Here is a 20,859-nt window from a genome sequence, read left to right as displayed (position 1 = left end):
ATTTGTATTACAGAGATAAACATCAAGTTGCTGTATCAATAGGATAATACTTATTTCTTTTTCACAGGCATATGAAACTCTGCTCCAGAAGGTATTTAATGAAGATTCCTTAAATCTGTTTCTTAGTAATCAGAGGAATGAATCTTCACCTTCAAGTAACATAACACCAGAATTTAGCCAACTAAATCGAAGTTATTATGTTATATAATTTGTATCAAGACAAATGGTACTATTGCTGTTATCAGAAGATACTTATTGCATTGTTTTCACAAAAATTGAAATATGAGATCTGAGTTGAGAAATATTTGGAATAGTAGTTTTCAGCTTATGAGTTTTCAGCTTTTATAGCATTTGCTCAAAAATTCCTAAGAGTAGTCCTCTAGCACCTCTAGCACGTGAGGTGGTGAGATACAGTAAAGTTGTTGCAAACCTTCTCTGGTGTTATTAAATATTTGCACCACTGTGAGTGGGGTACAGGTGAAGCTGGGTGAATGTCCATGATTCAGAGTCACTAAGGCAGAGTTCCCAACATGACCAGCCACAGCTGTTTCTCACCAGAAGGATCCACCAGAAAAATGCACTTAACTTCTGGAGTTAATATGTCACTTTGCTAGGTGCCTTTTGCAGAGAAATATTTCATCATAAAAAGTATTCAAATAGCTTAGAAAGTAAAGGCTGCTGAGAAAGGTGGCACTTCACTTAGAATCAGGGTTGAATTTGAACCTTGGGAAAATCAAGGCTCCAGTGATGAATTATAGTTTCCCAGAGTGGAAAATCATCACTAGCAGGGAAACGGTACTTCCTGAGAAATGCTAGGGTGAAAAACAAGGTCAATTTACAGTGCAAAGACAACATGCTATAAATCAAAGCCCTTCTTTGAGACATCCACTAGGGAAATGCTCAGGTTGTTGGTATCTTGAGACCCCTCCTGCTGAATGATATAAACATTCCCAGAGCAACTTTCCTTTTGCCCCAGAATCAGGGAATCCTGGGTGCAGCCCACGATGCACTCCTCAGCCAAGTGAATGAGCTCAGAGCAGAACTGAAGGAGGAGAGCAAGAAGGCTGTGAGCTTGAAAAGCCAACTGGAAGATGTGTCCATCCTGCAGATAACACTAAAAGAGGTAAATAACAACAATAATTGAAAGATACCATCAATTGTATGCTACATTCCAATTTCAGAGATGTTAAAAAGTGTACCTTATGGCTATGTGAGGATTCCAGCCTATACTCACTGGATCATAAATCCATAAGGATCAAAAAATGGTCGTGGGTCCAATCCTGGAAATCCCTGCCCCTTCCTGAAATAGCTGGAATACTCCTCCCACTCATTAGGCTATGAAATCACCCACTCCCATAAAAACTGATAACCCTATACCCTGGTGCCTTTCTCACCTTCTGACATGGCCCATACTCTGTCTGTGGAGTGTTTCTCTCTAAATAAATCTACTTCTTACCTATCAAAAAGAAAAAGTGTATCTTAGCAAAAATGTGGGTATTTTATTTTTTCAAATGAGAAAAATGAGGTTCCAAGTAGTTAAATAATTTACTCAAGATTACACCATTAGGAGAAAAACTGGGATTAATATTTGTCTGTTCTCCAAAGTCTTTGCTCTATTATAATATTCTGCTGTTTCCCTAACAGTAGAAACCCATACACCATGAAAATTTAATTCAGAGACTCCTCATTAATTCCAATAAAAATATCTGTCACAACTTCATTTGGTTAAAGTCTTTATAGTTGATTGGATCCTCAAAGACATAGGTGATGAACATAGAAAATCTCGCACCCAAATCCCACCCTGAAACAAAAAAGGGAGAAGTTGTGCAAGGCAATAGATTTTAAAATCTTATCTCAGGCACTCTACTATCATTCTTAGTTTCAGGAAAGAGTTGAAGATTTGGAAAAAGAACGAAAATTGCTGAATGACAATTATGACAAACTCTTAGAAAAGTGAGTACCAAGTTTGAATCTTAAAACAGTGTTTGTTATAAAAGACAATTATAGAAAAATGCATTCTGAATTTTATTTTATTTTTAAATTTTTTAAAAATAAATTTATTTTTGGCTACGTTGGGTCTTCGTTGCTGTGCACAGGCTTTCTCTAGTTGTGGCAAGCCAGGGCTACTCTTCGCCGTGGTGTGCGGGCTTCTCAGTGCAGTGGCTTCTCTTGTTGCGGAGCACAGGCTCTAGGTGCACAGGCTTCAGTAGTTGTGGCACTTGGGCTCGGTAGTTGTGGCTCACAGGCTCTAGAGCTCAGGCTCAGTAGTTGTGGTGTATGCGTTTAGTTGCTCTGCAGCGTGTAGGATCTTCCCAGACCAGGGCTCGAACCCGTGTTCCTTGCATTGGCAGGTAGATTCTTAACCACTGTGCCACCAGGGGAGTCCTCTGACTTTTAAAAATAAAAATAATACCTAGTTTTGATAAGGATACAGGGAAACTGGCACTCAATACTGTTAGAATATAAATTGGCAGACTCTTTGGAAAGGAATTTGATACTATCAGAATGCTAAGTGTGCATATCTTTTGTGCCAGATAACCCATTTTTTGGAATCAAAACTAAGGAAATCCTCTTGTATATGTGCAAAGATATCTGTGTAGTAAGAATGGTAATTACTACATTGCTAATTTGATTAGTATTTAAAAAATGGAAACCACTCAAATTTCTTCTGATAGGGATTGGCTAAATAAATCATGTTGAACCCCTACATTGAAACAGTATAAAGCTGTTAAAAATGAGGTACATATATGCCTAAGATATACTGTTAAAAGAAAAATGAAATTGCAAAAGAATTGTGTTGTAACCTAATTTATGGCATGTGTGTGTGGATCCACAAACTTAATGAGATGAAAGGACTAAAACAGGGCAAAGAGGCCCCCTCACTTTTATTCTGTATGTGTGTTTATGTATTAATTTTGAAATTAAAAATACCTATAAGTTTAAAAAAATTAAACTTGCCTTCTAAGGTAAACACAGCAAGGGGTGGATTGGGGAGGTTGCATCCTGGGAACAGCTGATGCTCTTCAACTCAGTGAAATAAGGTAGGGTGTGGATTACCCACTTTGAAGACTCCCTGTGGCAAACATTACTATGGGCCTCTTGCCTTCATTATTTGTAACATTATCTTCTTGGATCATCATGTAATGTACAGGCAGGAAGTACCAAGAAATCTCAGAACTAACTTAAACAAGTTGCTTTTAGACCACATTTATTAAAATGATAAATAGGAAAAAGACATAAGCAGAAACAATTGCTCAATTATCAATGTCACTTCACTTGTGTAAATAATCAAAAACTGTTCATGTGTGTTTTACACTCAAGATGGGTCTTCCCTGACAGCTAGATATAGTGGTGTACAGGGTGCAGTCATTAAAAAGTTTAGTTCCTGCCCCTCAGTGTAACAATTTACAATCTAGTTCAAAGGCAAGTATTCTCTAAAGTAGCCACTAGCTGAAGGTAGACAGAGGAATGGAGTAAGGAAAAGAAGACTGTTCTCTTCCTTATTTCTAATCTAACAGGCCTGAGAATGTCTTGGTACACAGTTCCCTGCCTGAAGAAAGCCATCATGCTGGAGAAGTTCCTTGGGAAATAGATATGACTTGGGTTGTTTGCTCAGGGGGTTTTGAGACCTAAACAGAAGTGATATTAAGCAACTCCTCAATAGGACCCAAAAGTTCCAAGGCAGTTGGTAAATGACAGTTACAGAGAAAGCAGGGGCAGAAAAAACATGTAGGGAAATGAATGGTGAGCTCGGCCCAGGGGATGCTGAAACTGTGTGGTAAAGACGTCATATCACCCACCTTTGAGTGTCCATCTGACAACTTCCCCCTCCCTCCGTACTTGCGTCCCACTTTCAGCATGCTGAATAGCAGTAATCAGCCTCACTGGAGCAGTGAGCTTGTAGGGGAGCAGCTACAGAAGAAAGTCTCTCAGTTGCAGGATCAGCTGGATGCTGAGCTGGAGGAGAAGAGAGAAGTCTTACTTCAGCTGTCAAGAGAGAAAGGTAGGTCAAGCCCTAAAGAGCTCTCTCAAGTGAGGCATCCTCTACATCTGGTTGGGGTGAAGGGAACTTGGGCCAGCATTTCTCCAGTCTCATCACTTGATCCAATTTTTGTGTGGGTCCTGGATAACTAAAATAAGAACACTGACAGTCAGATCAGATTCACAATCAAGAAAGCATGGCACCTGCCTCACACATATACTTTTCCCTATATAATGACTTTCCATGTGAGAGAATGCCAATTCTTAATATATAATGTTTTTAAACAGTCATTTTATTTATTGAAAGTATTGAAAATGAATTTTTCTGCCTTTTATTCTCATCAGTCATTTTAGGCTGGTTGGGAATTGTTTTGTCTTATTTTGTTTTAGCATCTGATACCTGAAATGAGAAGCAAAATATTGCTCTTGGTTACCACTGCCATTTCCCCCGTCCTAATTCCTGGATCACAGCAGTTATTCTGAAGTTTTTAAATACTGTCAAAGGGATCTCTGTCCCCCTTATTTTTGCTAGCCTGGACCATGATATTTAGTCTTACCAAACTTACAGTTCATCATATTCTACTATATTCACATAAAAGAGTGGAAGAAAAGAAATAGTACATCAAGAAAAACAGAGGCAGGAACCATAAAAGGATAAAGCACATGCTAAGGCGCTAGTAGTGTGTATGAAGTACAAGTGAAGACTTGGGGATAATCTAACCTAACCTCCTCTCTAATGCATGATAATGTAATGATCACACTAAACACTGGTCACCTGCCTTCCCTGAAACACACATGAATATGTCCAAATGCCCAACCTCCCTCCCTCCAGGTCAGGGTGGGAGTAGAGGTGGGTGTCACAGAACCAATAGCATAGAAGGCAGATGGAGTAGGAGAAGTGTTGGGGAGATACTGAATTAAATGGTGCTGTCAATAAGTTTGGACTATCCCATTCAGTCAAGTGGCTCTGCTTTTTGTTGTGGTGGTGGTAGTTCTCCTTTCTATACTACAGTTTTGCAGGTGTTTTTTGTTGTATTGGAGTCCAAGTGTCAATTCAGGGTCAATAAGCTAGAACCCTTTTGTAGAAATAAGAGAATTCTTTCTCTAAGGGCAAGTTTATAAAATGAATTAAACATTAGTGGGAAAATTTGATTCACACTTGGGCCAACTTTAACATGATTGTTGGTAACTACAGAGTTTCAGCTTTCTGTATTATATTTTTCCAGCTCAAAACAAGGATCTGAAGCTTGAAGTCACCAACTTGCTTCAGAAGCATAAACAGGAAGTGGAGGACCTCCAAAATAAAGACACAATTTCCCAATCTCCTGACTGGCAACCTGAACCAACCACTCACCCAGCTCTGTTCAAAGAGCCCACTCAGATAGAGGTAGGAGCATCTTTTATCAAGCAAGTCCCCTCTACAGAGGGATTGCTGGCAAATATCCCTTGAAAAGATGAAGGGACTAGAAAACTAAGTGAATAACATTTTGTCCCGACTGAGGACAATATTTGGAAGGATATGAGAAGGCTGAGGGTAGAGATAGCTTCATGAACTCCACAGACTTTTCCCACACTGTACAGCTCATAAAATTTAGAATCTTTTTCAGATGAGGACTTGCAATGATCTGCTGAAGAGCAAACAGCCATTGGAGGTTGTATAACTTACTCACTGCTGCTGTTGAACATGAGGAACTAGGGGAGAGAGCACTTGTGAAGTAACACAGGTCCTCTTCTACATTTTGGAGTAGATTCTGCTGCTAGTATTTTACTATTACCAACAGCTGTTTTAGAGAATAGCTATTACTGTACCTATCATATTTATACTGCCTTTTACCAATGCTTTTTCCTCTGTAGCCCTGTGAACCAAAAAACCAAGAGGAGAAGAAACTGTCCCGGATGTTAAGTGAGTTGCAAGTATCGCATGCGGAGACCACATTGGAACTAGAGAAGACCAGAGACATGCTTATTCTGCAGCGCAAAATCAACATGTGTTATCAGGTGCAAGAAAAGATGGTTCAGGAAGGGGATAGATAAATAGGCACACGGGAACCACTTACAAGACTGGGAATGAAGCAAGACCCGAGTTTCCAGAGCTGATGCGTGGTGATATGCTGTCCTATGCAAACACAGGATGTCCTTTCCTTTGAAGAACTTGGGGACTCACACATGCCCACGGCACCTTGGGAGTAGAAGCCAGAAGGGGCCAGTTAATGAAAATGGCAAGTGGGAAGCTTCTGGCTTCAAATTTTGCCAGTCCCAGGAAAAATACTACCCTATGGCACTAAGAGCACAACTGGTCCTAGAGGGGTCTGTGGGGAACCCAAGCCTTTTTCTAGTGGATGAATCTGCCCTGCTAAGGAGATAGTGGAGTCTTCTTTACCCAGCAAGTAGCAGCTTTTTATCTGGCCTCTTTGGTTCTGGGCCACTGAGATAGAAAAGTTCAGACATTATTTCGTTTCAGGAGGAACTGGAGACGATGATGACAAAAGCCGATAATGAAAATAAAGACCACAAAGAAAAACTGGAGAGGCTGAATCAACTCCTAGACCTCAAGAACAAGCGTATCAGTCAGCTGGAAGGTATTTTAAGAAGCCATGGCCTTCCAATGTCCGGCAAGTCTTAGTACTTTGTTCGCTTCCTCTTAGGATCTGTCACACAGCAAAATGCCCGTGCTCCCCTCTGCACCTGTCGGAGAGGGCCCTCTCTATGTCTCGATATATTACTTATCCCTCGCAGTCTTGATTATCCTATCATCTTTGTTGTTTTCATACATGGTTAGCAGCTTTTTCTCCTGCATCTTGTCAGTGTCTTTTCTCTGATTTCTCTGGAGAGTTTCAACAGGGCTCTGCAATTGCTGAATCTATTTTGAAAATAAGAGTGTATCACTTTTGGCCCTCAGGGTGGGTAACACTCTCCCTCTCTCAATTGTTTCCTCAAGCCAGGCGTAGATTTCAGTTTTTGTGAGGTAATAGAGCTACATCCCTTATTTCTCATCATCCTTTTCTATGATTTCTCTCTAAAAGTCCCTGAATTCTTTGTCGCTGTTTGAGGATATCTACATAACAGGTGGATGATTGACACATGCAAATTTTATAATGTGATACTTCCTATATTTAATTCAGTCACTGTTAACCAGGATCTGGTCTCAGCCTTACATGTTGAGAAAATTGGCTCTGTTATTATACCCGGTAGTAAGAGACCTGACCCATACTAACCAAATTCACCAAAGACTGATATTTACACCAGAATGTTCATTTGTTCATGATAGTGGCTCTTTTTTGCTGCCTAGAGAATATGCTCAGGGCAGCTTGTTCTTGAGGAAGCAGAATCAATAAGGATACTTAGCATGGAACTAGAGTGAAGGGAGGTCCCTGCCATATAACAAAGAAAATCCTTTGGGTTGAAATTCTGTCTTTCAGATTCAGGGTCTTTCTCCCGGGACAGTGCAGGATAAATACCCTTAACCTACTTCTGATGATTCCTTTGCTTTAACTTATAGTTCTTTGGTTACTGGTAAGGCTAAAGAGTTTTTCATATGTTTACCAGTTATTTATATTCTTTCTTTCGAGTCTTGCTTGTTCCTGCCCTTTACTCATTTCTTAGTAGTATATTATTAATTTGTAGAATTTCTTTATATGCTTAGATTATTAACCTTGTGTCATGTAATGTAAAATTTTGAATATATTTTATTTATATTAATCTTATCAATTAAGAAACCGTTCACCAGTCTCTGTATTCCACTTATTTTGGGCAGGAAGACATTCTGATGTACCCAAAATATTTTCTTCTACTATTTTAACTCCTAAAATAGGACCTTTGCCATCAACGTACTATGACAACTCAAATACTCCCTGATTTGAAGTAAGCTATATATCAACATTTCTGGTTGGTTGGACATGGCAGGTAACGCACAGATTTGCTGGACGGTCTTACATATCTTTATTTTACATCTCTTCGCCAGTATTGTCAACCTCTTTTCAGTAAGTGCCCTCCCCCACTTTTACTCCATTACTCTTTGACTTAAAGTGGATTTTTAATTTTTTTTTTTTGCCTTCTTACAATGAAACTAAATTCTTAACAGAATGAAGATTCTTGTGATTGATCTGACTGGAAAAGAGGAATCATCGCAATGGGGCCCAGTGTAATCTAATAGACGCCATGACTGTAACTTGCTATTCTCTTCAGGGCCAATATCTCAGACTTTTGGAAATATTTGCATTTTGTGTTTCTAGTGCTCTGTAATGGAATTATCAATCAATTCATAGGATCCTGCTGTAAGCCAACACAATGTCACCTATAGATGAGATTGTGCCTCCAGTGTTTTCCTGAGCTTAGCATTTACTTTCCAATCACTCATGTTGTGCCTTATCTCTAAAGTAGGCTTTGGATTACTTGGCCATCAGAATCCAAAGCGCCTGGTTGCCATTCTACTGCTTTTCTTTTTGAATCACATGGTTTCTTGAAATAGTCACAACTTGGACTTCCACCATGGTTTTTATTCTCTTTCTGTCCACCTTCCTTTACCCTAAGGAAGAATTCCCTACCCTTTAATGGATAGGCAGTTTTCTTTCCCCTCTAGAACAACTCAAAGATGTGGCTTATGGTACCCGACAGTTGTCGTTATGTCTGAAACCACTGCCAGAACATGGAGATGAGGATAAAGTGGACATTTCTCCACGGCATCAGAGTGAGAATCTTTTTGAACTGCACATCCACCAGGCCTTCCTGACACCTGCTGCCCTGGCTCAGGCTGGAGACACTCAGCCTACCACTTTCTGCACCTATTCCTTCTATGACTTTGAAACCCACTGCACCCCACTAGCTGTGGGGCCGCAACCCCTCTATGACTTTACTTCTCAGTATGTGGTGGAGACAGATTCCCTCTTCTTGCACTACCTTCAAGGGGCTTCAGCCCAGCTTGATCTACACCAGGCTATAGCCAGTGAGCACCACACCCTTGCAGCTGGATGGATTTGCTTTGACAGGGTTCTAGAAACTGTGGAGAGAGTCCATGGCTCTGCCACACTCACTGGTAAGTGCTGTCAACCTCCCACAGTTCCCAGGACTAATGTGGAATTTCTCAAAGTGTATAGTTGCTCTTCTGGTGGTTTCCCATTTTCTTCCTCTGCCTTTATTCTTTTTGTTTTTTTGTTGTTTTGGCACACGGGCTTAGTTGCTCCGTGGCATGTGGGATCTTCCTGGAGCAGGGATCGAACTTGTGTCCCCTGCATTGGCAGGCGGATTCTTAACCACTGCGCCACCTAGGAAGCCCTCTGCCTTTATTCTTGATCCTTGCCACACCATCTGTATCCTCGATGCCTTTCATACTTTCTGCTACCCAGGAGCTGGTGGAGATGTCTTCGGGGTGCTAGAGTACTGGATGAGGCTGCACTTCCCCATAAGATCCAGCCTACAAGCATGCAATAAGCGAAAGAAAGCCCAGGCATACCTGTCAGCCAATGTGCTTGGAGCCTGGGAGGCCCAGGAGGATGAGGTGAGAAAAAGGATATACCCATGCATCTCAAAGGAGACTCAGCCAAGCAACTCAGGAGAACAGCTCAGTCTTCCACTCTCAATAAGTACTTGATGACTGTGTACGAAAGAGAAAAACTGTCACACCACAACTAGTAGGTCCTTCCCTTGATCAGGAATCAGGTCCTTCCCTTGAAATGAAATCATGCCCTTGAAGCTAGCTACCTCTCCCTGCTGTGCACAAAATGGCTTCTCTGTTCCGATCCCTAAGATGAGGCCTGAGTGCCAGCCTCTCCCCCAGATAATTATCTGCCAGAGCCAGTTTGCAGACAGGTGAAAGTCACTGATTAGGCTTCTCTGTGACCCAGTCAGGATTCAGCAATTCTTTAGGTCATAGTTCTTCCTAATAAAAGGTGCTTGGCTTCACCTGCAACGACTGTCTCAGCTGCCCTTTCCCTCAATCCAAGACCCACATCTTTTCAGCCCAGATCAGAGACCTGGAAGCATCAGAATGAGCTGCGAGTGGAAATCATTCGATGCCGCGGCCTCCAGAGTCGATGGCCCGGAGCCCAACCCAGTCCATACGCCATGTATCGCTTCTTTACCTTTTCTGACCATGACACTGCCATCATTCCAGCCAGTAACAATCCCTGCTTCAGAGACCGGGCTCGATTCCCAGTGCTTGTGACTTGTGACCTGGATCAGTATCTGAGGCAGGAGGCCCTGTCTGTGTATGTTTTTGATGATGAAGACTCAAAGCCTGGCTCGTACCTTGGCCGAGTCCAAGTGCCCTTGCTTCCTCTTGCACAAAACAAATCCATTAAAGGTGGGAGTTCAAGGTTATTACGTCTTTATCCTCTCTGCCAGTGTTGTCTTCCTGTCCTAATTCTACTTTTCTTTGATTACTTGCTTGGAACAGTCTCTCTTAAAACCTGCTGAAAGGATTTGAGAATATTGTCAAGAGCCAGAGAGTAGACTTAAAGCCTCACTAATCATATGGAAACATTGGTTTCTTCTTCTTTTCAGCAGCAGAAGCAAGATTCCCAAGTGGGTAGACCCACCAATCTGAAGTCCATACCTCTGTGTCTGAAACATTTTCCATCTCTATAGTGCTTTCTAGTACTTGTCTTTACTTAAAGCCTATTGTTTCTTAGCACATGACTAGAAGTCACATTATTATGCTATGCCCTTAACATTCCCCCGTAATTCTCCCACTTCTTTTAAACATTATACCCAAATTAGTCTTCCATGCCACACCATGACAAATTTCTAGGATTCCTCCCTGCCCCCAATATGGAGCTGAACTCCATTCTACCTTATCATATGTTCATAGCCAGGGTTGTACTGTACACCTAAGAAGGGTCAGCTCTCTGGTTGCATTCTGGGAGGGTGAGGCCACAGTGTCTGTGCTCTCGTTAGGAAGTGGGAGTGGGTACAGCCAGTATCAACCATGTTTAACAAGCTTTTGGGTGTTCCAGGAAGTGTGTGAGGCCTCGCTCCTCCCAATACCACAAGCGCTTAAAAAACAAAAAGAAAAAAGAAAAAAGAAAAAGGAAAAGGCTGACACTTCTGCTCATAACTCGTCCCTTGCCAAAGAGAGGCACTGTGAGCCATCTGTTAAATTAATCAGTGTTACAAATCAGAAGTCTGGCATTTGGAAAAAGCCATTTTGCTTAAGTATTTTTTGCTTTAGTTATTTTAGAAATATGGATCACTTGGGTGTAGATAATGGTTTTCTTAGTATGCCTAAGGCATAGCAACCATTCGGTAATAGTAATAAGAATGTGCTCTTGTTTATTGGCTGGGTGACTGACGACAAGCAAGCTTTACCTCTCCGTACATCTTTTAACTATCCCTTCCTGAACCTGGAGATACCCATCTTCCTCTATAAATGTTCCAAGTAAATATTAGAAGTAAATATTCTGAGTGAATATAAATATTCACTGGTATTTTGTGTTACTTCTGAGTGCATTGTCATCATCATTATTTGATGGATGTTAATTAATTACAAACAAAATATGGTGAAATTCAAACTGGGGAGGTAATAGATAAGGTGCTGATAAACACTAACTTGCCTGTTTCATGTGCTCAGATCTTATTAATGTCTGTGTGTCTCTCAGGTGATTTTAACCTCACTGACCCTGGGGGGAAACCCAGTGGATCTGTTCAGGTGCAACTGGATTGGAAGTCTCGCTACCTACCTCCGGAGACCTTCCCGAAACAAGAAGCTCAGAGTGAGGAGAAGGACACTAAGGACAGTTTAGATACCTCAAGTGAAGAGGAAGAAACTTCCTGTCCTCCCCAGGTAGCAGATCTCCACCAATCCTGCACAGCAGATTTGATTTGAAGCAGGCAGTATTAAAATTGGGGTAAAAGAAATTCCATCTGTGAATGCCATGTGTTCTGCAAATTTAATCTGCATCATTCTTAGTGCCATGAGGCTATGGATAGAGCAAAATACTGAGTTTTATTGTGGGGGGGGGAGGAGATGGCATCTCTCAGCTCTATGGCAGGAGAGAAATGAAGTCTGATGCAAGCTCACAAATCCCTTTCTTGAGTATCAAGGCTGTTAAACTATCATCTTGTAAGGCTGTCTCTGTTCCTTCTATTTAGGACCAGATGTTATCTACTGAGATTCCCATTGAAGCTGGCAAATATCAAGCTAAGAGAAAACCTCAGGTGGGAGAAAGAAAGGAAAGGGAACACCAGGTTGCAGGCTACTCAAGAAGAAAACATGGCAAAAGAACAGGCATCCAAGGAAAGAACAGAATGGAGTATCTTAGTCACATCGTAAATGGAAATACACTACAGGTAAGGCCTTAGAAACCCTGAAGAACTACAATATGGGTTCCCCAAATATATTATTCTCAGAGGTAGAAGCAGAAGCAGGCACACAAGATAAGCATAATCGTGGCTTTTTGTGGCGAGCATGTGTTTCCACAAATGTAAATATTTTAATAAACCTCTGGACTGTTCGCTTCGTTTCAATGTAATTTAATCAACAGATTATGGACTCTGTAATTTATGCTTAGAACTTTAGTACAACAGTCCTAACCAGGCCACTTCAACTGTAATCAAAATAAATTAAAGAACAAGTATTTATTGAACATCTACTATGTACTTGATACTGCCTTTACTTCATAGGAAACTGGATTAAAGTACTATGTAACCTAAAATATATATACACACATATATATGATATAAATAAATATTATTATGTTACTATAATTATAATTCATTATTTGTATTGTATCAATTATGTCAATTATATATTGTGCAATATTAATTACATTTAATTATTATGATACAATATACAAGTGGGTCAAAAATTATCCACACTCTGGCTGTAGAATTTATTTTAATTAACTTTTAGAAAAGACAAATACATCATTTTTTGACATAATCTCCTTGCTTTTCAATACACTTTGTCCATCTGTCAACAAGCTTTCATATTTCCTCGTTAAAAAATGTTTTAGGCTGAGCTGTGAGCCATGAATACACCGCTGTCTTCAGTTCTTCATCAGAAGTGAATCTTCATCCTCTTAGGGCTGCTTTCAGGGGACTAAACGATGAAAGTCTGATGGAGCAAGGTCAGGACTATAGGAAGGATGCTTTAACACCTCAAAACAAAGTGATCCACGGCAGACTTAGGTTTCAAAAAGTTTGTGCAAGATGGGTACCAAAACAACTTACAGAAGAGTGTAAACAGAAGCGTTTGGATATCTGCAAACAAAATTTGGACTGATAGTCTAAGGAAGGTGAAAGTTTCTTAAAGAAAATCATTACTGGTGATGAGACATGTATTCATCATTACCAGCCTGAGAGTAAATGGCAGAGTATGGAATGGAAACATCCTCAATTGCCAACCAAGAAAAAGTTCAGGGGCTTCCCTGGTGGCACAGTGGTTAAGAATCTGCCTGCCAGTGCAGGGGACACGAGTTCGATCCATGGTCCAGGAAGGTCCCACATGCTGTGGATCAACAAAGCCTGTGAGCCACTATTAGGAAGCCTGTTCTCTAAAGCCTGCAAGCCACAACTACTGAGCCCAAGTGCCACAACTACTGAAGCCTGCATGCCTAGAGCCTGTGCTCCACAACAAAAGAAGCCACTGCAGCAAGAAGCCCACTCACTGCAACAGAGTAGCCCCCACTCTCCACAACTAGAGAAAGCCTGTGTGCAGCAACGGACCCAACACAGTCAATAAATAAATTAATAAATAAATAAGTCTATAAAGAAAAGAAAAGAAAAAGTTCAAAAGTCAACCATCAGCTGGAAAATTGATACTTACAGTTTTCTGGGATTCTCAAGGGCCAGTATTGGAACATTATCGGGAAAAAGGTTCAACAATCGACAGTGCTCATTACATGAGATGCTTATTGAAGAGCTGAAGCCTGAACTTCAGATTAAAATCAGAGGACTGCTGTCCAGGGGTGCTGTAGTCTTGCATGACAATGCACATCTGCACACTTCTGTGCACACTGTCAACACTCTGCAAAAACTTCATTTTGAGGTGTTAAAGCATCTTCCCTATAGTCCTGATCTTGCTCCATCAGACTTTTACCTGTTTGGTCCCCTGAAAGCAGCCCTACAAGGACAAAGATTCACTTCTGATGAAGAAGTGAAGACAGCAGTGCATTCATGGCTCGCAGCTCAACCTAAAACTTTTTTTAACGAGGGAATACGAAAGCTTGTTGACAGATGGAAAATGTATTGAAAAGCAAGGAGGTTGTGTCGAAAAATGATGTATTTGTCTTTTGTAAAAGTTAATTAAAATAAATTCTACAGCCAGAGTGCAGATAAGTTTTGACTTACCCTCATACTTATGTATAATTATATTTGAATCTGAAGCAGGTGAACTACACTGAATGGAAATTCTCAGGGCTTAAGATCTCCACAGATGATGGTTTAAAAAATCAGCAAAAGGAAGAGGAAGTGACATCATCCCATTCAGCACAGATACTAGAGGAAACCCTACATCCTGTGAATGGTATTGTCTTTCTAAATTCTGATTTTCCTATGTAATAATTAGATTATTTTATCAAGCTGGTTATTTGCTTCTTTCATCTTTTATTGCTAAACTTTTCATGAAAAGTTAGTGCTGGAGACCCTAGACTTGGTTTTATGTTACAAGTGTGCTGGTTAGGCCAACCAAGCTGTAATTCTGAAAGAAAGTAGCTATCTATGTATTTAAAGCTAGCTACCTAGCCAGTTTAACTAGCTAGCAAGTATAAAATGTTAATTTACTTCAGGGTCTTGTGAATTATGGTTACAAAGAAATAAGAGGAGGAGGGTGATTGGCTCATTTGTGATATGAATCCAAATTTCTTTTAAAATAAAGCAAGGCTCTTGGGTTACAATGAAAAGAAGGTTATGTTTTCAGGTTATAATAAAGGCAAACTAGTTAATTCAGGCCAGCTTTCCCACTGATGGCAACTGGAAAGCTGAAGTTAATATATTTTTTAAAAATCTTACTTTTTCTTAAAGGCATTAGAGGGCCAGTAATTAGGGAGGGAGTAATCACCTTGCCTAGATCAGGGAGGTGATTGGAGCTCAGAGAGGTGAGCTGGAATTGCTTCAGCCCTGGGACATTGCTGGTCTGGAGGAAGCAGTGGAGAGGCAGAACCATGTTTTTGGTGGACTTTTAGCATGGGGAGGTTGGATACAGTCTGAATCTCATTTCTGCCCAGCATAGGTAGGTGTCCTCCCAGAGCAGAATTTCCCACTCTGGCCTGGCACCCTGATGGCAGCACAGTTCTGAGCCTCTCAACCTGTGAGCAGCAGAACTGTGCTTTGGGCACTTTCAGGCTAGAGGGACGAGAGCTGACCTGAAAGCCCACCAGGACTCCAGACATTGGAGTTATCAGACACAACCTGCATAACAGCTGTGTTTACTACCTTTGTGAAGATAAAAGCTGAACTTTAAAACTTTAGCAAAGAACTGGGGCTATGCAAATTGATATGTTTTTAAAAACACTTTGTTTTAAAGTAATTTCAAAATTATGTAAGAACTACATGAATAAGACAAAAAATTTCACATACACCCTTCATGCAAATATATCAACTTTTAACACTTTTCCACGTTTTGCTTTATCATTTTTCTCTTGAAGCAGTTGAGAATAATTTGCAAATATCATGCCCTCTTACTGCTGTATATTTCAGCTGGAAAAAAAGATATTACATAACTGCAGTATGATTACCAAATTTGCAAACTTAACATGGATGTTATTACCCAATGTCCAGTCCATTTTTTAGATTTTGTCATTTGTCCCAGTAGTGTTCATTATAGCAGGCTTGCCCCACCCACCTTATCTATTCTGGGATTATACGGAATTGTATTCAGTCGTGTCTCCTTAGTTTTCTTTAATCTGGAACAGTTCCTCATCTTTTGTCTTTCATGATATTGACATTTTTGAAGTATATAGGTGAGCTGTCCTCTAGAGAGTGCCTCAATTTGCATTTGTCTGATGTTTCTTTGTTGTTAGATGCAGACTATAAATTTTTTTTACAGGAATACCACAGAAGTGATATTATATCCTTTTCACTGCATCACGTTAGGATGTACATGATGTCAGTTTGTGCGATTATTGGTGATATTAACTGTGATCTCTGGGCTGAGAAAGCATCTGCCATATTTTTCCACCATAAAGTTATCATTTTTCCCTTTGTAATTATTAAGTAGAGAAGATATTTTGAGTCCATATAAATATCTTATTCTTCAATAATTTTGGCATCCATTTATATGGATTTTTTTTGCTTGAATCAATTACACATTGTTTACAAAATACATTGAAAATTTGACAATGAATCAATAGAAATGATAGAACTGCTAAATACAGAAATTTATGAGGGAAATAGATGGGTTAAAAGCAGATTAGACACAACTAAAATGAGAATTTGTGAAAATATCCAGAATAAAGCAAGGAGAGACAAGATGGAAAATACTAAAGAGGAGAAAAGAGAGAAAATGAGGAGGTTTAAGCTATACTTAATTAAATTCAGGAGAAGAGAAAGCAGGGGGACAAAGGCAATATTCAAAGTGATAATGACTTAATTTTCCAAAACTAATAAAAGGCATTAATATTCAATGAAATGAAACTCAAGCAGGATAAGTAAAAATGAATCAAAATCTAGACATATCAGAGTAAAAACTGCAGGAAATTAGAGAAAATACCCAAAGTATCCATTTAAAAGAAAGGCAGTCATGGGTGCATCAGTAAGATGGACAATGACATACCAAGAGCGACAACTGTAGTCAGAAACCAGTAGCAAGATAATTTCAATGTGCTAAAAGAAAATAACTAAGTACCAATCAAGAATTCTCTACACAGCAAAAAGATCCTTTAGAATTAAAGCAGAATAGACAAAGACAAATCAAAATGGAGAGTTTGCTCCAAAGCTACATGTTAAAGAAAACTTACAGGTTGTTCTTTAGGCCAAAGGAAAATTATCCCAGAAGGAAACACAAAGATGTAACAAGGAATGAAAAGCAAAGAATATAGGTTAATTATAAATGACTGTATAAAGCAAAAATATTAGCTTGTGGGATTTAAAATATATTCATAATTTAAATAAATAATATAGTGGGTTCGGTGGTGACTCCAAAAAGGTATGTTCATATTCTAAACCCCATAACCTGTAAATGTTACTTATTTGAAAAAAGTCTTTGCAGGTGTAAAGATCTTGAGATGAGGAGATTATCTTGGATTATCTGAGTAGACTCCAAATTCAATGAAAGTGTTCTTATTAGAGACACACAGAGACACAGGCAGAAGAGGAGGAAGCAATATGACCATAGAGTCAGAGATTGGAGTGATATGACCACAAGCCGAGGAATGCCTGGAGCTACCAGAAGCTGGAAAAGGCAAATGGTCTTCTGGAGCCTTTGAAATGAGCACAGACTTGGTTATGGGTGTCCAGCCTCCAGACCTGTGAGAGAATGAATTTCTGGTTGTTTTTTTTCTTTTTTCATGAATGCTTTCACCTTTACTTCTCTTCAGATACTTGAGATATAGACATTTCATCCGTAACAAGGTTAAGCAACTTGTACATGTTTCATGTAAGCCAGAAGCACAACCAAGGCTAACATAACATCTGGCCCAGCAACTAACATCACTGAGAAAGCTCATAAGAAGTTCACCTAAACCTTGAAGACCTTTTACTTTACCGTAGAATGAATGACTCTACAGAAAAAAAGAGTCATAAAGGATGAAATGAGGTGGTCCTACATTTAATTGAATGTAGAAGAGTAGAAGAGACATGTGGAATGTGGAAGAGAAAAAAGGGGACAGAGGCAATACTTAAAGTGATAATTTGTATCTACATTCAGAGAATGAAGTCATGAAAAGAAGGTCTGTTTTTCTGGGATCTCAACCGTCACTCTCAATAGTCAGCTGTGATTGCTTTATTAGATTTCTTTCAGCAGCTTCTGGATTTGAGCATCAGATTCATCTATCTTTTTAAAAACAAACATTTATTTTTGGCTGTGTTGGGTCTGTTGCTTCACGTGGGCTTTCTCTAGTTGTGGCGAGCAGGGGCTACTCTTCATTGCGGTGCTGGGGCCTCTCATTACAGTGGCTTCTCTTGCTGCAGAGCACAGGCTCTAGACTTGTGGGCTTCAGAAGTTGTGGCCTGGGCCCTAGAGCGCAGCCTCCGTAGTTGTGGTGCATGGGCTTAGTTGCTCCGCGGCATGTGGGATCTTCCCGAACCAGGGATTGAATCTGTGTCCCCTGCATTGGCAGGCGGATTCTTAACCACTGTGCCACCCTCATGTCTCTTTAATCTGAGTGTCCAGAGGGGACAATTTTTACAATTTACAACATAGTAATTCACAATATTTAAAGGTTATACTCAATTTAGTTATTATAAAATATTGACTACGTTCCCTGTAATGTTAATATATCCTTGTAGCTTATTTATTTTATACATAATAGTTGGTACCTCTGAATCCTGTACCCCCACCTTGCCCTTTCCTGCTTCCAACTCCCAACTGGTAACCACTGGTTTGTTCTATAGATCTGCAAGTCTGTTTCTTTTTTGTTATATTCACTAGTTTGTTTTATATTTTAGATTCCACATATAAGGGATATCATACAGTATTTGTCTTTTTGTGTCTAGCTTATTTCACTTGGCATAACACCCTCCAAGTCCATCCATGTTGCTGCAAATGGCAAAATTTCATTCTTTTTTACGGCTGAGTAGTATTCCATTGTATACACATCATCTTTATCCATTCTTCTGTTGATGGACACTTTGGTTGCTTCCATATCTTGGCAATTGTAAATAATGCTGCTATGAATATTGGGGAGCAGGTATCTTTAGAATTAGTGTTTTGTTTTGGGTTTGGGTTTTTTTTGGGGGGATATATACTCAGGAGTGGAATCATTGAGTCATATGGTAGTCCTATTTTTAGTTTTTTGAGAAACCTCCATACTGTTTTCCACAGTGGCTGCACCAATTTACATTCCCACTGACAACGTATGAGGGTTCCCATTTCTCTACATCCTCACCAACATTTATGATTTGTGTTCTTTTTGATGATGACCCTTCTGACAGGCATGAGGTGATATTTCATTTTGTTTTTTTTTAATTGAAGTATAGTTGATTTACAATATTGTGTTAGTTTCAGGTTTATAGCAAAGTGAGTCACATATATATTTTTTCAGATTATTTTCCATTATAGGTTATTTTTTTTTGTTATAGGTTATTACAAGATATTGAATGTAGTTCCCTGTGCTATATAGTAAATCCTTGTTGCTTATCTATTTGATGTATAATAGTTTGTATCTGTTAATTCCATACTCCTAATTTCCCTCCCTTGCTGCCTTTCATCTTTGGTAACCATATCTTGTTTTCTATGTTTGTGAGTCTGTTTCTCTTTTGTATATAGATTCATTTGTATTATTTTTTAGATTCCACATATAAGTGATATCATATATTATTTGTCTTTCTCTTTCAGACTTATTTCACTTAATATGATGTTCTCTAGAGCCATCCATGTTGCTGCAAGTGGCAATATTTCATTTCTTTTTGTGGCTGAGTAGTATTCCTGTGTGTGTGTGTGTGTGTGTGTGTGTGTGTGTGAATGACACATTTTCTTTATCCATTCATCAGTTGATGGGTACTTTGGTTGTTTCCATGTCTTGGGTATTGGAAATAGTGCCGCTGTGAACATTGGGGTGCATGTCTTTTCAAATTAGAGATTTCATGTTTCAGGATTTATGCCCAGGAGTGGGATTGCTGCACCATATAGTAGCTCTATTTTTAATTTCTTAAGGAATTTCCATACTGTTCTCCATAGTGGTTTTACCAATTTATATTCCTAGCAACAGTATAGGAGGGTTCTCTTTTCCCCACACCCTCTCCAGAATTTATTATTAGTAGAAGTTTTAATGATTGCCATTCTGACCACTGTGAGATGATACCTTTCTCTAATAATTAGTGATGTTGAGCATCTTTTCATGTGTCTGTTGGCCATCTGTATGTCTTCTTTGGAGAAATGTCTATTTAGATCTTCTGCCCATTTTTTGATTGGGTTGTTTGGTTTTTGATATTGAGTTCTATGAGCTGTTTCTATATTTTGGATATTCATCCCTTACCCATCACATCCTTTTGCAAATGTTTTCTCCCATTCAGTAGGTTGTCATTTCATTTTGCTGGTGGTTTCCTTTGCTGTGCAAAACCTTTTAAGTTTGTTTAAGTCCCATTTGTACCTTTTCGTTTATATTTCTTTTGCCTTGGAAGACTGATCTAAAAAAGTATTGCTAAGACTTATGTCAGAGGATGTTTTGCCTATGTTCTCTTCTAGGAGTTTTATGGTGTCACGTCTTAAATGTAGGTCTTTAAACCATTTTGAGTTTTTTGTGTGTGTATGATATAAGGGGGTGTTCTAATGTCATTAATATACGTGAAGCTGTCCAGCTTTCCCAACACCACTTGTTGGAAGAGACTGTCTTTTCTCCATTGTATATTTTTGCCTCCTTTATTGTAGATTAATTGAACGTAGTTGTGTGTGTTTATTTCTCAGCTCTGTTCTGTTCCATTGGTCTATATGTCTGTTTCTGTGCCAATACCACTTTGTTTTGATTACTGTAGTTTTGTAGTATTGTCTGAAGGCTGGAAGAGTTATACCTCCAGTTTTTTTTCCCCCCCAGAGGATAGGTTTGGCAATTCTTGGTCTTTTATGGTTCTTTATAAATTTTAGGATTATTTGTTCTTGTTCTGTGAAAAATGTCATGGGTATATTGGTATGGATTGCATTAAATCTGTAAATTACTTTGGGTAGTATGACCAGTTTAACAACATTAATTCTTCCAAGCCAAGAGCATGGAGCATCTTTCCATTTCTTGAATCATCTTGTTTCCTTTATCAGTTTTATACTTTTCAGCATATACATATTTAACCTCCTTG

General features: G+C 39.3%; 1 protein-coding gene across 1 annotated transcript in view; it reads left to right on the top strand.

The window, feature by feature from the left end:
• The window catches only part of RPGRIP1 (RPGR interacting protein 1), a 70,135-nt gene that overhangs the window by 16,858 nt on the left and 32,418 nt on the right, over nt 1–20,859 (top strand). The window contains 10 exon segments of the mRNA XM_057721278.1: nt 68–91; nt 977–1,123; nt 1,880–1,953; nt 3,858–4,003; nt 5,208–5,368; nt 5,836–5,979; nt 6,443–6,593; nt 11,574–11,758; nt 12,067–12,264; nt 14,302–14,440. Of these exon segments, the coding sequence (XP_057577261.1) occupies nt 68–91; nt 977–1,123; nt 1,880–1,953; nt 3,858–4,003; nt 5,208–5,368; nt 5,836–5,979; nt 6,443–6,593; nt 11,574–11,758; nt 12,067–12,264; nt 14,302–14,440 (1,369 nt within the window).

This window comes from Hippopotamus amphibius, chromosome 2 (assembly GCF_030028045.1).
Source record: "Hippopotamus amphibius kiboko isolate mHipAmp2 chromosome 2, mHipAmp2.hap2, whole genome shotgun sequence".
NCBI classification, from domain to species: Eukaryota; Metazoa; Chordata; class Mammalia; order Artiodactyla; family Hippopotamidae; genus Hippopotamus; species Hippopotamus amphibius.
The sequence above is the reverse complement of the archived record's forward strand: the minus strand, read 5'-3'. Positions and strand labels throughout refer to the sequence as shown.